At 41.4% G+C, this 15474-nt stretch overlaps 1 protein-coding gene across 1 annotated transcript in view; it reads left to right on the top strand.

Annotated features, from left to right (window-relative positions):
- The window catches only part of PANX1 (pannexin 1), a 48020-nt gene that overhangs the window by 17925 nt on the left and 14621 nt on the right, over positions 1-15474 (top strand). Inside the window, exon 2 of the mRNA XM_075062768.1 lies at positions 2812-2951. Coding sequence (XP_074918869.1) covers positions 2812-2951 — 140 coding nt within the window. The remainder of the gene's footprint in view (positions 1-2811; positions 2952-15474) is intronic.

Below are 15474 nucleotides of genomic sequence, written 5' to 3'. Positions count from 1 at the left end.
GATTTTGTGATCGCATTGTGGACGCGCAAAACCGATTTTATAACATCGGTTTTCTAATATCGGTTTAAACTACTTCGAAATAATCGTGCAGTGTAGACGTACCCTCTGTCTTCATACTTTTCTGTGACAGTACCTGGTGCACTGTTGGAACTAAATAAATAAAGGGCCTTCACTATACCATTGAGATCAGTGGAATTACACTGGCATAAAATTGGTGTAACAGTGTGGAGAATTTGCACTAACATATTATGAAGTATTATCAATCACTAAAATTAAACCACAAATAAATGGGAAAATACATTTTCTGATCCATGTATTTTTTCTCTTTGTTTTCTTATTATGGCCTGATTCTGCAAAATGCTGAACTCCCTTAACTCTCTTTGACTGTAGTGAAAATCGAAATAGCCAGTACCTCATAGGAGGCACACAGCACTTTCCCTTACTCACTAATTCACAAAAACATAGCAATTTGCAATGGGTTTCCCATTTGTTAATTCAAATTAATGAAGTTCTACTGCATTTGAATTACGTTCAATTACTCTCACTGATGACACTGGCATTACAAAGGCAAACATGGCTCAGGACTATTCTAGTTATTCACCTCTTAAATGTTTGAAAGGGTCATATTCTGCTGTTGTTTCACACACAGAACCCCCCATTGACAGCACCAGGAGTCTTGATAAATAATGAGAGCAGAACATAGAGCTCATTTGTTCTGTTGGATAGCCAGACGATGAAGCGCATGCAAATTGCCACACTGGCCAGCACTGTATTTCTGGGCCCTCCACGGATAGCAGGGGAAATGCCTGTAAAGTACAAGCCACCCTGGAGTTTTGGTAGAGCATAACTGTTGAGGGTTGTGCCAACTCTGTTAAATCCATTTAAGCTTTCTGTAAATCTGATAAATAAGTGACTGTTTTCATGAGGGAGCCTTGCGACTGGTCAGAGCATGTTGTCATGTCACTGCAGTCTTATAAATAATGAGAACAGTGACTCACAATTAAGCCTTTTGTTCATATTGTGCTTAGAGCCCCTAACTATCTTTGGTTCACAAGGTGGCATAGTTATAATTTTAATGAATTTAGTTCTTGTTATGAAAGGGGCTCTTCTTCTTTTACAAGAACTACGCTGGCATGTGGATACAAAGTCCAGGAAGCAATCTTGCAAATATTTTGTTGATTTCCTTAAGGCAATGCAGGGGCAGCATCAGCACTATTTTGGGAGGGTTGGGTAATATCCCAGCAGAAATAATGGCAGTGATTCCTTTTTTAAAATAGTCTATGCAGCTTTCAAAGATTAACTTATTCTGCCTCATTTTTACAAGTCAGTCAACTTAATTTTAAAAAAAGTTCCTCCTTAAAGAGTGTATAAATGAGCAAGCCAAAATAAGAAAAATGTACAAATATATAAATGTTGAACAAATATTAGGGGCCACTTGGCAAAACCTGCCATGAATTCATAGTTCTTGTACAGGGCACCTGTTTTCCCATCCACCTTATTTCTTGTGGTGATGTTCCCTTCAACAGAGTTGTGGAATGCTTCTGTGTGCAGGAGAGTATGAAAGGCTCAGTCCTGCAGAAGCCATCCTCCTGGACTTACGAGAAATCATTCTCCAATTTGTATAATTTTAGAGGATTTAGCCAGAGTTATCTTAGAATCTGGGGAGGCCCAATACTACTATTTTCTAATAGGGCACAGGAAATTATTTTTCCTTTTTGGAAAATTGTGCAAAAATAAGCAAACTAGTGTCCTCATCTTGTTCTGGCTTTATATTAAGGGTGCCAGCAATGTGGCTTACCAAATAATCCCATCCTTACTAGGTGCAGCCCGCTGCGGGAAAGTTTAGTGAGTCATTAGAGCTGGGCCAAGTCTGAATTTGGCCCTATGACTCTGGGTCTGGCTACATTCAAGGTGGGAGGTGTGATTGCCAACTTAGGTAAACATACATGCGCTAGCTCTGATTGGGCTAATGAATAAAATTAGAAGTCTAGCTCTTGTGGCACAGGTAGCAGGAGGGTCTGTGCGAGCCTGTCCAAAACCCTAGGTGCATACTCAGGTTTCTAGCCCAAACTTCTGCTGCCTGTGCCTCCATAGTTAACTTCTAACTTTAGATGTTAACTCAATCAGAGTGAGCCTGTGTGTGTATGCCTGAGATAGGAATCATGCCTGCTTAGTTCTTACAGACTGCACTTGCTACTTCCCATTCAGCTGGATATGTTGTAACCTGCAGTGGATCTTGGGTTTCACTGATGCTCAAACTAAAGGTTAGTCTACACGAGCGTGCTACATCGGCACAGCTGCATCGGTGCAGCTGCGCCGTTGTAGCATGTCTTCCCCAGACATGCTATGCTGACACGAGAGCACTCTCCCATCCGCATAATTACCCCACCTAAGCAAGAGGCAGACGCTACATCAGCAGAAGAGTGTCTCTGACTGACATAGCACCAGTGTGGACAGCGGATCGGTTGATATAACTTGTGTCGCTCAGAGCGGTGGCTTTTTCACACCTGTGAGTGACAGGAGTTACATTGACCTAAGCGGTAGTGTACACGAGCCCTGAATGAGGTGGCCTGCTTGAGCACAGCACAGAGGCTCATGGTTGGGCTGGTGGAGAGGGGTAGAGTACCATTCAGAAAAGTCTGGAGGACCAATATTGTTATCCCAGAAGGTGAAATAGGAACAGTTAGATTAAATAGTTAATTTGAGAATCCTGATTTATTTTTTCTTACAGAATGGATTTAATATTGAAAAAACTGAAATGTTAATTAAGTGTTAAATTTTGACTCTGATACATTTTGCTTTGCTTTTTAGGTACCCAGATAAGCTGTTTTGCTCCCAGCTCATTCTCCTGGCGCCAGGCTGCATATGTGGACTCCTACTGCTGGGCGGCTGTGCAGCAAAAGCAGTTATTACAGAGCGATTCAGGACACATTCCACTGTGGCTTCATAAAGTATGTACAGATATATTTTCTTCTTGAAAACTGGGTCCAATGCAGCAGCCTATATTTCCTCTTCCCTTCTCCCCACCCCCAACTTCTCTTGTTGACTCAAAACCATTTATTATAGCACTTGTCAATTTATTTTTAGAGAGTATGTTTACTTTCACTGGTATCCAAATATGGCATTGTTGAGAAAAGTATTTGCTTTAAAAAAAACCTCCTGGCTTTCTATACCCAGTAAATGTTGCCAATTATCTGATTTACAAATAGTGGCAACATTAAAGTGTTATCCTCTGAAACGTCTAAGTAAACATACTCCACGTATTTCTCCCCAGTGTAAATTCCGAGTCATGTCTGCTGATTTTAATGACTCCTTTTTGCTCCTATTAGCACTGCACAGTCAACAAAGCTATTAGAAAGTGAGTTGGATTCTGTTTCATCTCATGGACATTAAGTAAGGGACAGATTTTGCCACCTTTACTCAAGTAGCATAGTAAGTAGAATAGTATCTTGCTCTACCAGTAATCCCACTGATTCTTCCTGGAGACCTGCTGAAGGCCATGGGGCCGTTTAGCATGAGTAAGGGTGTCACAGTCTGATCCTAAGATCCAGTTGCAGAGCTAATAGCAATAGTCTGTATTTATTTTGTTTTCCTTTCCTTTGATTTGGCGAACTTTTGTTCTTTGCTTTCTCTTTATTTAGTTTTATTCCTAACAATTGGGCAGTGATATTCTCTGGCATGTAGCAGCAGATCCCTTAATGCTACCCATGGTGAACACCTGAAGTCATTTAGTTTTTAATTTTTGCCCAAAGGGCTTCGTTGTTTTGGCAATAGGTGCTATCCCAAAGATGGATATATGGCCTTATTACCATGCTTTCTATAGTGGTTTATGTAGCATTACCCATGATTTTTTGAGATGTTTACTTTAAATTAGGGCAGTCAAGTGATTAAAAAAATCAATCACGATTAATCGCACTGTTAAACTATAATCAAATACCATTTATTTAAATATTTTTGGATATTTTCTACATTTTCAAATATATTGATTTCAGTAACAAAGGATACAAAGTGGACAGTGCTCACTTCATATTTATTTTTATTACAAATATTTGCACTGTAGAAAACAAAAGAAATGGTATTTTTTTCAGATCACCTAATACAAGTACTGTAGTACAATCTCTTTATCATGAAAGTTGAACTTACAAGTGTAGAATTATGCACAAAAATACTGCTTTAAAAAATAAAACAATGTAAAATTTTAGAGTTTGAAAGTCCACTCAGTCCTGCTTGTTCAGCCAATCACTCAGACAAACAAATTTGCATACATTTGCAGGATCTAATGCTGCCTGCTTCTTGTTTATAATGTAACCTGAAAGTGAGAACAGGTGTTCTCATTGCACTGCTGTAGATGCTGCTGCAAGATATTTACGTATCAAATGAACTGAAGATTCATATGTCCCTGCTGATGATGGGTTCTGTTCAATAACAATCCAAAGCAATTTTCTTTATTGGTGGTTTAGGTTCTGTAGTTTCCACATAATAGCGCTGCTTTTTTAAGACTTCTGAGAGCATGCTCCACACCTCATGCCACTCAGATTTTGGAAAGCACTTCAGATTCTTAAACCTTGGGTTAAGCGCTGTAGCTATCTTTAGAAATCTCACATTGGTACCTTTTTTATACCTATCTTGTAGAGCTGGCAGGGACCTTGAAAGGTCATTGAGTCCAGCCCCTTGCCTTCACTAGCAGGACCAAGTACTGATTTTGCCCCAGATCCCTAAGTAGCCCCCTCAAGGATTAAACTCACAACCGTGGGTTTAGCAGGCCAGTGCTCAAACCACTGAGCTATCCCTCTCCCCTTTGCATTTTGTGAAATCTGTGGTAAAAGTGTTCTTAAAATGAACAGCATGTGCTGAGTCATCATCCAAGACTGCTATAACATGAAATATGGCAGAATGTGGGTAAAACATAGCAGAGGACATACAGTTCTCCCCTAAAGAGTTCAATAATAAATTTTAATTAATGCTTTTTTTTTTTTTTTTTTAACGGGTATCATCAACATGGAAGCATGTCCTCTGGAATGCTGGCCGAAGCATGAAGGGGCGTACAAATATTTAGCGTATCTGATACGTAAATACCTTGCAATGCTGGCTACAAAAGTGCCATGCAAATATCTGTTCTCATTTTCTGGTGACATTGTAAATAAGAAGAGGGCAGCATTATCTCCTGTAAATGTAAACAAACTTGTTTGTCTTAACGATTGGCTGAACAAGAAGTAGGACTAAGTGGACTTGTAAGCTCTGAAGTTTTACATTGTTTTGGTTTTGAGTGAAGTTATGTAACAAAAAAATTCTATATTTGTAAATTGCACTTTCACGACAGAGATTACACTACAGTACTTGTGTGAGGTGAATTGAAAAATACTGTTTCTTTTGTTTATAACTTTTACACTGCAAATATTTAGAATAAAAAATAATATATACTTTGATTTCAATTACAACACAGAATACATTGTATATGAAAATGTAGAAAAACATCCAAAATATTTAATAAATTTCAGGTGGTATTCTATTAACAGTGCGATTTAAAACTATGATTAATCGCGATTAATTTTTTAAATCGCGATTAGTTTTTTTGAGTTAATTGCGTGAGTTAACCGTGATTAGTCGACAGCCCTACTTTAAATATATCGCTCTGGGGAGTCTGTGCAAGCTACCTAAACATCAGGTGCTCTAAACATTAGAAAATGTGGCCAAATCAGGGTGCCTAACTTTAGGCTCCTGTATCCATATTTAGGCCCCTAAATTGGCCTGATTTTCAAGGATGCCGAATGCTTGCAGGTCCCATTAACTGTGAATGCTCAGCATCTCTGCAGAGCCAGCCACTTCTCATTAGGAGGGTTAAATGCAGATTTTGAAGCCCAACTCTAGGCACCCAAATTTTGATCCATCTTTGTTAATTGGGAAAAGAGTTACACTACTCCCAATGACTCTTAAATGAGCTCATTTATACTTGACAGAACTCCTGAAGTGTTGCTGGGAAGTCGGTATTAATGAATGCCATTCTATTTCTGTCTTATTAGTCTTCATGCTTCGTGAGGTCCCAGGAAAGGAGCCACATCATAATTGTCAACAGCAGCCTCCAGTTCCCTTTGGGGTGTCTCTAGGTGTTTGATTCCTATTTGCTGTTGCCAGGGATAGCTGCTGCTTGCTGCACCTGTTACTTTGCTTGCTATATTGATTGTACTTTCGCATCAGAAAAGGGATTCAGCTGTCTCCCGAAACAGACTGTGTGCCGTGAGGTAGTAAAAGCTCATTGTCCTGCACCCTTTGTGTAGATAAGATAAAAAAGCACACTGTGTTTGGGTTAGCACAATGACATTAACAAGAGACGGGAACCTTGTTTGTTTATTTCATATAAGGGAAGATTAACCAAACTCATTCGGAGTGCAAGGTAACTGAAATCAGTAGAGAGACATTGGAGATAAATTTGGTCCAAAGTTTTTAAAGCAGTGTTCAAATTTGTATTTGTGGGTTTATAGTGACACATTTGTTTGCAGAGCACTGCAAGTGCTGTTTAGTATTGTGACTCACTTTCCACTGTGATGTAATGGCATGCAGGAGAGCTCCATTTAAAGTAGCTAAGGAGGCACTACATGGGATGTGAAAGTGAAATGCATTTTCTCTGAAATGCATACTTCTTGCTGCTGCTTGTTTTCTGATTTATGTCAAAGTAACACCATCAAAGTTTTGAGAACTAAGGGTATGTCTACACTATGAAATTAGGTCGATTTTATAGAAATCAATTTTATACAGTCGATTGCATATGTCCACACTAAACGCATTGTGTCCTCACTACCGTGGCTAGCATCGACTTATGGAGTGGTGCACTGTGGATAGCTATCCCACAGTTCCCACAGTCTCCACTGCCCATTGGAATTCTGGGTTAAGCTCCCAATGCCTGATGGGACAAAAACATTGTTGTGGGTGGTTTTGAGTACATGTCATCAGTCACCCCTCCCTCTGTGAAAGCAATGGCAGACAATCATTTTGCACCTTTTTTCCTGGCTTACCCATGCAGATGCCATACTATGGCATGCATGGAGCCCACTCAGCTCACTGTCACCACTGCTGTTGTGGGCAAGTCTACTGTGGGGGCTGCTGTGATCCAAGTAGCCAATGCAATCATTGATGTTCTGTTATCAAGGGAAGTGACTCTGGGAAATGTGCAGGCCTTTTTAGATTTTAGGTGCATCATATTCCTGTCCTTTGTCACTGGTGAAGAAGTCTTGCAGCTGTACATTCCAGTCTGGTCAGCACTGTAACACCCCATAGCCCTTCTGTGGTTGACACGTGTAACAGCTCTGAGGCTCTTGCTCTTCTGCCTTGGCCGAGGTATCTTGCCCTACCAGGACCTCGAAGCATTCGACACAGAAGCACTTGCAGCAGCTGGCATTGCTACACAGCAGCAGCTCCTTGCCTTCGCAGCAGACAGTGCAGTAGGACTGCTAACCATCTTCATCAGACGTGGAGCTTGCTCAGGGGTTCTGGGAACGTCTTCCCTGCGCAGCTCCTAGCAACCTCCAGGGCATGGTGTATGGCTCCACCGCTTCCGCTGCAACTCTGCTCTCCTGCTCCCCAACAATGAGCTCGAGGAATCCATTCTGGTCCTCCTGGGTACTCCTGGCAGCAGATGGTGCAGTAGGACTGCTAACCGTCCTCATCCACCGCTTCCGCTGCAACTCTGCTGTCCTGCTCGGAAGAATCTGTTCATGAAGCCTGGACTGTAGTAAGGAACAGTTCAGCTATAGGCTGAGCAAGTGCAGAATGGTAGTATAATGTGCCTTTAGACATTTAAAGGCTCGCTGGCGCTGTTGGTCAGACCTCAGCACAACCAGCATTCCCATTGTTATTGCTACTTGCTGTGTGCTCCATAATATCTGTGAGAGTATGGGGGAGACGTTTATGGCGGGGTGGGAGGTTGAGGCAAATCGTCTGGCATCCGATTTTGAGTAGCCAGACACCAGGGCGATTAGAAGAGCACAGCAGGGTGTGCTACACATCAGAGAGGCTTTGAAAACCAGTTTTGTGACTGGCCAGGCAACAGTGTTACAGTTGTGTGTGTTTCTCCTTGATACAAACCCACCCCCTTTATTGATTTTAATTCCCTGTAAGCAACCACCCTCCCACCTTTGAAATCAAGTAACTATTGTTTTGAAACTATGGATTCTTTCTTTATTAATTAAAAAAATGAGATAACGGACAAGGTAGCCCTGGTGGGATGGAGGAGGAAGGAAGGACAAGGCCACATTGCTTATTGTAGCCACACTAAAAATCAAACTGTTTGAATGACAGCCTTCTATTGCTTGGGCCATCCTCTGGAGTGGAGTGGCTGGGTGCCCAGAGCCTCCCCACCCACTCCGTTCTTGGACGTCTGGGTGAGGAGGCTATGGAACATGGGGAGGAGGGTAAGTGGTTATACAGTGGATGCAGCGGGGCTCTGTGCTCTTGTTGCCTTTCCTGCAGCTCCAACAGATGCTTCATCATGTCCATTTGATCTCCCATTAGCCTCAGCATCGCGTCCTGCCTCGCTCTTTGTGCTCACTTAATTCTTTCCTGGCCTCTGCCACTGAATGCCTCCACGCATTTACCTGTGCCCTATCAGTGCAGGAGGACTGCATGAGCTCAAAAAACATGTCATCGCGAATGTGCTTTTTTTCATCTTCTAATCTGCGATAACTTCAGGGACGGAGATGATAGGGGGAGCGTAGAAACATTCTACGCTGTACAATTCTTGGGGGACTGCATGGTCACCTGTATTGAGTTCACCACGCTGACCAAACAGGAAATGAAATTCAAAAGTTCCCGGGGCTTTTCCTTTGTACCTGGCTAGTGCATGGGAATTCAAAGTGCTATCCAGAGCGGTCACAATGGAGCACTCTGAGATAGCTCCCAGAGGCCAATGCCGTCAATTTGCATCTGCACTACCCCAAATTCGACCCAGCAAAGTTGATTTTAGCACTACTCTCCTCGTCGGGCAGAAGTTGATTTTAAGAGCCCTTTAGGTTGACGGAACAGGGTTGGTTGTGTGGACGCAGTCTTTTTTAAAGCGACCTAATGCAGCTAAATTCGACCTAACTCCGTAGTGTAGACCGGGCCTAAGATTGCATTTAGTATTATGTTAAATTAATTTGAATCATAATAGTATGTAAGTAATAATGAACACAGAGGAAGTACAGGAACTTTTTTTGGACCTGTTTTGAGATGGGTTAAGAAAACAGCACATAAATAAGAAACAGATGGGTTGGAAAATGTCATATGTATTGAAAATAGTTTGGGATTCAGTTTAAGATCTAGGGCCAGGATAATTTCTCAGCTAGATTGCATTTCCTCAGGGTTTCATGAGTAATATGCCTACTCTTTCTCCCACTGAAGCCAACTCCCATTAACTTCAACAGGACTGGGATTGCATCCATAGTGAATTTAATTTCCGGGCTTCTGGAAACTTTTGTTAGTTCATTTCTATTTGCAGAGGGGTTTTCCAAGGCATAGTCCTTCTCTTTCTCCCATAAGGCAGAGTAATTCAGAACCTGTCGTTAGTTAGCCTAAGACATCTGTGGCTTTTGAGCCTTCTCTTCCCCTTCAGAAATGTGTTAGTCCCACATTGCTCTAATTTTCACTTATTTTATCTTTTTTCTGTCCCCCATACTTTTCTCATTACATGGCAGACGATTTACTTTTCCTAAAGCTTGATCCCATCTTGAGGTTGCAGTTTTCACAGCTCTATTAAATTAGAGTTAATACACTAAATGCTGTGCCAGCCTGAGTGTTTGGGTCACACTGGTGCTGCTGTTTATCCAAAAGTCAATGAGAGCTGACCATGCCATAGCCAACCTTTTCTGTATGTTGCTGGAGTCTTGCCATGCCATGGATCCCCGGGTGTTAATGTGCCTTCCTTAGTTCAGTCTCCACCTTAATAATGCTCTTATTGAGCACTCCACCTCTATAAAACACATTTATTGGGTGCCCCGCAACTGTCATTACCTGCACTTTTAAAAAACAATTCAGCCCAAACATGAATTTATCACTCACATTAAAATGCCCTTTTAATTTATTATTTTTAGTTTATTTATTAGCTCCAGAAGGAATTGACAATGGTATCATCTGCATGACAGAGAGATTCCAGGCTTGGGATTCAGGCTGCTCTCTGTGCAAGTTGGGGAAAGAGCCCTGGAGTATGGCTTTAAGTATTTTACAGAGATTCATTATATGTTGTGTCAGAACCTACCGAGAAAGTCAGAGCAAGCAGCTGCACATATTGAATATAGGAATTTGAGTATGCAAACAAACTTAAAAACAAACTTTACTTCATCTCATGCACACATTTTGCATACACAGTTAGAGTGCATCATATTTTGATGATGAAACATTTTCCATCCAGTAGTAACTCAGGAGGATGTTCAAAAGTTGCTGCTAAAGTTGGACATTTTTAAATCAGCAAGTCTGAGTAACTAGCATCTGAGTTTTAAAAGAACTGGCCGAGGTGCTTGCTAGACCATTAATGTTTATTGTCAATAATGCTTGGAACATTGTGGGAGTTCCAGGAGACTGGAAGAAAGCTACTGTTCTGCCAGTATTTTAAAAGGGTAAACTGGATGACCCAGACCTGTCAGCCTGACATTGATCGTAGGCAAAATAATGAAGTGGCTGAGACAAGAATTTAAAGGAAGGCAATGTAATTAATGCTCATCAACATGTGCTTATGGAAAATAGATCCTGTCAAACTAACTTGGTATATTTTTTCATGAGATTTCAAGGTTGGTTGATAAAGGCAATAGCGTGGATGTAACAGAGTGACTTTTGTAAGGCATTTGACTTGGTACCATAAGACACTTTGATAAAACAACTAAAATGATACAAAATTAACATGGTGCACATTAAATGGATAAAAAACTGGGAACTGACAGGTCTCAGTCTCTTTGGGCCAAATTTTCAGAAGATTATAAGGCCTGAAGGAGCCAACTAACCCTACCCCACTCCTCCTACGCGCCCTGCTCAAACTGGCTGCTCAATGACCAGAGCCTGTGGATCTGTGACACACACAGTGGAATAAATATTTTCCATGTCCAAGTTCTTAGGCTAGCATTTTTGAAAAAGTTTGACTTCCAGTTAGGTGGGTAAATAAATGTTTGTGTTTTCAGAAGAGCTCAACCTATTAGCTCTCATGAACTCTCATGAAAATCTTGCCCCAGTGTGGGTACAGAACACTTGAAAAATATGGCCCTGAGCGCTGCTGAAAATCTGGTTTAAAGTTTTCTTTTTAATTAGTATGAATTAATACCTGGTGTCAGATTTGGTGCCTTATATGTAATAGTGGTCAGTAGGGTAAGAAAGTAACACATTTCTTTTGTGGCTTTAATAGATTATCAAGATATATTTTGTGACTTAATTTTATGTCTTCTCAGGTAAGTACAGAACACAAGAAAATGCTTTTGTAAATAATGTGTCGGTGATATCAGCGAGGGGAAGAGAGGCTTTAAAATACCGATGTCACTGTGTATCATGTTACTAGAGCTATCGTTAACATATAAAATGATGTCTCCTACATTACACTGTGTGGTGGCAGGTAGGAGCTGGAGAAGATTACCCAAGCAAATTTTGCATCTTTGATTACTCTGCTGTGAGTCTTACTCACAAAATACCGGCAGATAGTGCTGCAAGACTAATCCCTTTTATACTGTATTATTATTGAAGTCATGTGTTAATATTTCAGTTGATCATTCTGGTTTAATAATGTTAATCAAAGGATGTTCGTGGCCTGGCTGTGGAAGCTCTACTTAGTTTCCAGTTCTCCCACTCTAACTTGCACTGAGTAGGACCTTACTCCATGAGTGGGGCCATTGATTTCAGTGTTTCTTTAATAACATGGCTGACGTACTTTCTCATAGTAAAAACTCTTGGGAAGGAGAACAAGGACTCAGAAAATTCACCTTTGGGAATTACTGGCAGCTGCCTTGTTCAGAAGTGTGAGCAATTTGTAGTTTTCCAGAGGGATCAAAGGGAGTGTTCTCCAAACATCGCAGAGCTCAAGGATCCACCAGGAAAACCAGCTTCAGCCACATGGAGCCAGGTGCAGTCAGAAATATTGCTTGGCTAGGATGGGAACATGCTATGTATATGGAATGTTTGCTCCCAGTTCCACCCGTCTTACCCCAAGATGCCCATCCCAGACATCCAGAGTAACAGTCACACAGCATTTGCACTGAGCAGCTTCCAAAGACCCAGAGAAAGGGAACACACTCCTTAGGGCTTCTCTATGCTTGAAATGCTACAGCGGCACAGCTTCCGTTGTGCCACTGTAGCGCTTCAGTGTGGACACTTCATACACTGATGGGAGGAGTTTTCCTATTTGCATGGGTAATCCATGTCCCTGAGAGGTGGTAGCTTGCTGGACAGAAGACTTCTTCCAATGTCTAGTGCTGTCTGTACTGGGAGTTAGGTTGGTTTTACTCAGGGGTAGGCAACCTATGGCACACGTGCTGAAGGCAGCACGCGAGCTGATTTTCAGTAGCACTCACACTGCCCAGATCCTGGCCACCGGTCTGTGGGCCCTGCATTTTAATTTAATTTTAAATGAAGCTTCTTAAACATTTTAAAAACCTTATTTACTTTACATACAATAATAGTTTAGTTATATATTATAGACTTATAGAAAGAGACTTTATAAAAACATTAACATGTATTACTGGCATGCGAAACCTTAAATTAGAGTGAATAAATGAAGACTCGGCACACCACTTCTGAAAGGTTGCCAACCCCTGGTTTAACTACACCACTCAGGAGTGTGGATTTTTCACACCCCGGAGTGACATAGTTAAGACAACTTAATTTTCTAGTGTAGACCAGGCTCTTGGCTCCCCTACTCTCCTCCTGTTTCAGTCATTTGAGCTCTTCTTCTTGTACTTCTCTTTTTCCTTTCCTTTCCTGTCATGGTGACTCATGATTATTCAGAGTTGGGGATAATCTAGGCGGGGTGTGTCTAATAATTCATCATTGTCTTCTCCTAGGCTTGACAATGGATGGGTATTTGAAGTTGATTTTGTGTAAACAACTGATTTGTGAAGTATCCCTCCCTGCCATGAGGTTTACTTGAAGTTGTAGTACAGGTTATGAAAAGTTTTCTGCATACATAAATTTATAACCACAGCCTGAAATCGACACTGTATGACGCATACATATCTCATAATGACCATCCAGTTCAGAACATTAGAAGTTTTCATAAAAGACTTTTCTCATTATACATTTATGGCACGATAATACAATATGCAGTCAGTTGGTTCAACTGCTCATTTTGGGGGTTTGAACCTTCTGTTCTTCTCTTGGGGTGTCTGGACCCTGTTCGTTCCAACTGCATATTGACACATGTAGAGAAACTTTAACTGGTGATGTTCAGAATCTGAACATTTTCTACAAAAGGCTTATGTTATCTCAGTCCTAATCACTAAGGAAGGGTGTGACGTTTCCCTCTGGTGTTATCTGGACCAGTGATCTGCTAGGTCACTCCAACCTTGCTCTGCAGTGAGAACCCCCACTCTTGGGCTGTTCACACACAGCCTCTGGTATGTAAGCTGCTCCCAGCTACTTGCAGCCAAATGACACTAGCCAATATCTCCAGTCCTGGACATAACCCTAGGAACCTCTGTCTTGCAGTGTACAGTTATGCCCATTGGATGCTGCAAGCTTATATGAGTTCGTTAATTAACAAAGAAATTGATATGTACTAGCCTTGTTACCCCAAGAGGAGTCTCTGTCACACTTCAGACCAAATGCCCTGCTCCAGATAGAATAAACAAACAGATTTATTAACTATAAAGCTAGATTTTAAGTGATTCTAAGTCAAAGCATAACAAGTCAGAGTGGTTACCAAAGAAAATAAAATATAAGCACACAGTCTAAACTCTGAACCCTATTAGACTGGGCAGCAACTAGATTAAGCAGTTTTTCTCACTCCACTGGATACGGCAGTTCTTAATATACAGGTTTGTTCCTTAAACCTGGGCCAATCTCCTGTGTTGGAGTCTTGTCTTCGTCTCAGGTCTTGGTTGCTTGCAGCATAGATGGTGGCAGGAGAAGGGCGCAGTATATGTCCACTCTGTCTGTTTTATACCCTCAGTCCATGTGCTTGGAGAGCACAAGTCCAGGCACGTCTGGGGGGCATTGCTGAGTCTCTCCAAGTAAGATGATTGAGCAATTCCCCTGGTGTGGCCTCATGCAGGTGAGTCACTGCATTGTAGCTCCCTTGCTGGACAATGTTTTAGTGACCACCATACAATACAATTCTCATAACTTCATTTGCATTAATGATACACATGTATGGATAGAGACATGACTTTCAGCAGATCATAACCTTTCCCCTGATACCTTACAAGGCATGCTTTATATGTAAGATCATGATTATATGAAAATGAGGAACATGGGAGTTACAGTATAGCTATAGAATGTCTCAAAGGGCCTTTTGCATGTACAGTAAATCCAGATTATCCGAATTGCATGGGGAAATAGACTTTATTTGGATAATCAGTAGTGTGGATCATTGAGACGGCAAGTGCCCTTCAGCCATTCAGCAGCAGGTTGGCCTTCCTCATGGCCGGGGATTTGTCCTCCTCTCAGTCCTGGCCGGGGCTAGGGGCTCTCTGCTCTGCTCCATCAGGTTCGCAACCTCCCCTTTGTGCCTGCAGGGTGTCACCTGCACTGCCACAGGAGCTGTTCACCAGTAGGGTAGCCTCCCCTGTGGCCAGGGACTTGTCTTCTTCCTCCTTCTTACAGTCCTGGTGGGGAGTCTCTCTTACCTGAATCTCTGCATTATCCAAATCCCGTCCTTTGCAACATACGTGCCTTCTGCAGCACATATCTCATGCTGGGGGACGAGGAAGGGATTTGGATAACGTGGAGGTTCGGATAATAGGGTTTTGGAGAGACAGGAGTATACTATATTCATATTTATAGTTCACATCGAGCATTAAAACTTCACAAAATGCTGTTAAAAGAAGCCCTACTAGTAATCTTAGAACTAAAGCTCTCTGGGGCAAAACTGAATTTCATTTCAAGGGTAGTAAACTCTTCAATTATTTCACCATATAGGTCTTTAGCACCAACAAGAAACATGGCTAATGTAATGCAGACTATCCCTGAGACATCTCTCCACTACTTGATGTAATGCTGCCACCTTGTGAATTGTGAGGCATTGAAATACATTTTTTTGAAAAGCAAATTGCATGCTTTGATCCATACATCAAGCACCAGTTGTTTATCCATATACAACTGTTGTGTGTGTGTGTGTGCCTGCTGCTATTTTAAAAGATTGGTATGGCAGTGTAAATAAGGTTATTTAAATATTGGTTAGATGATCTGGATAATTTAACAAATCCTTTCCATTCTGACTCCTATGATTCTACTGTCAGATCATCTTTTGATTTTCTTCTCTGGTTGGGCGTTCATCTCAGAAGTTTCATGTGGAAATTAACTTCTGATCACAAA

The sequence above is a fragment of the Chelonoidis abingdonii genome, chromosome 1 (assembly GCF_003597395.2).
Source record: "Chelonoidis abingdonii isolate Lonesome George chromosome 1, CheloAbing_2.0, whole genome shotgun sequence".
Lineage (NCBI taxonomy): Eukaryota > Metazoa > Chordata > Testudines > Testudinidae > Chelonoidis > Chelonoidis abingdonii.
This window is presented reverse-complemented; position numbering and strand designations above follow the sequence as displayed.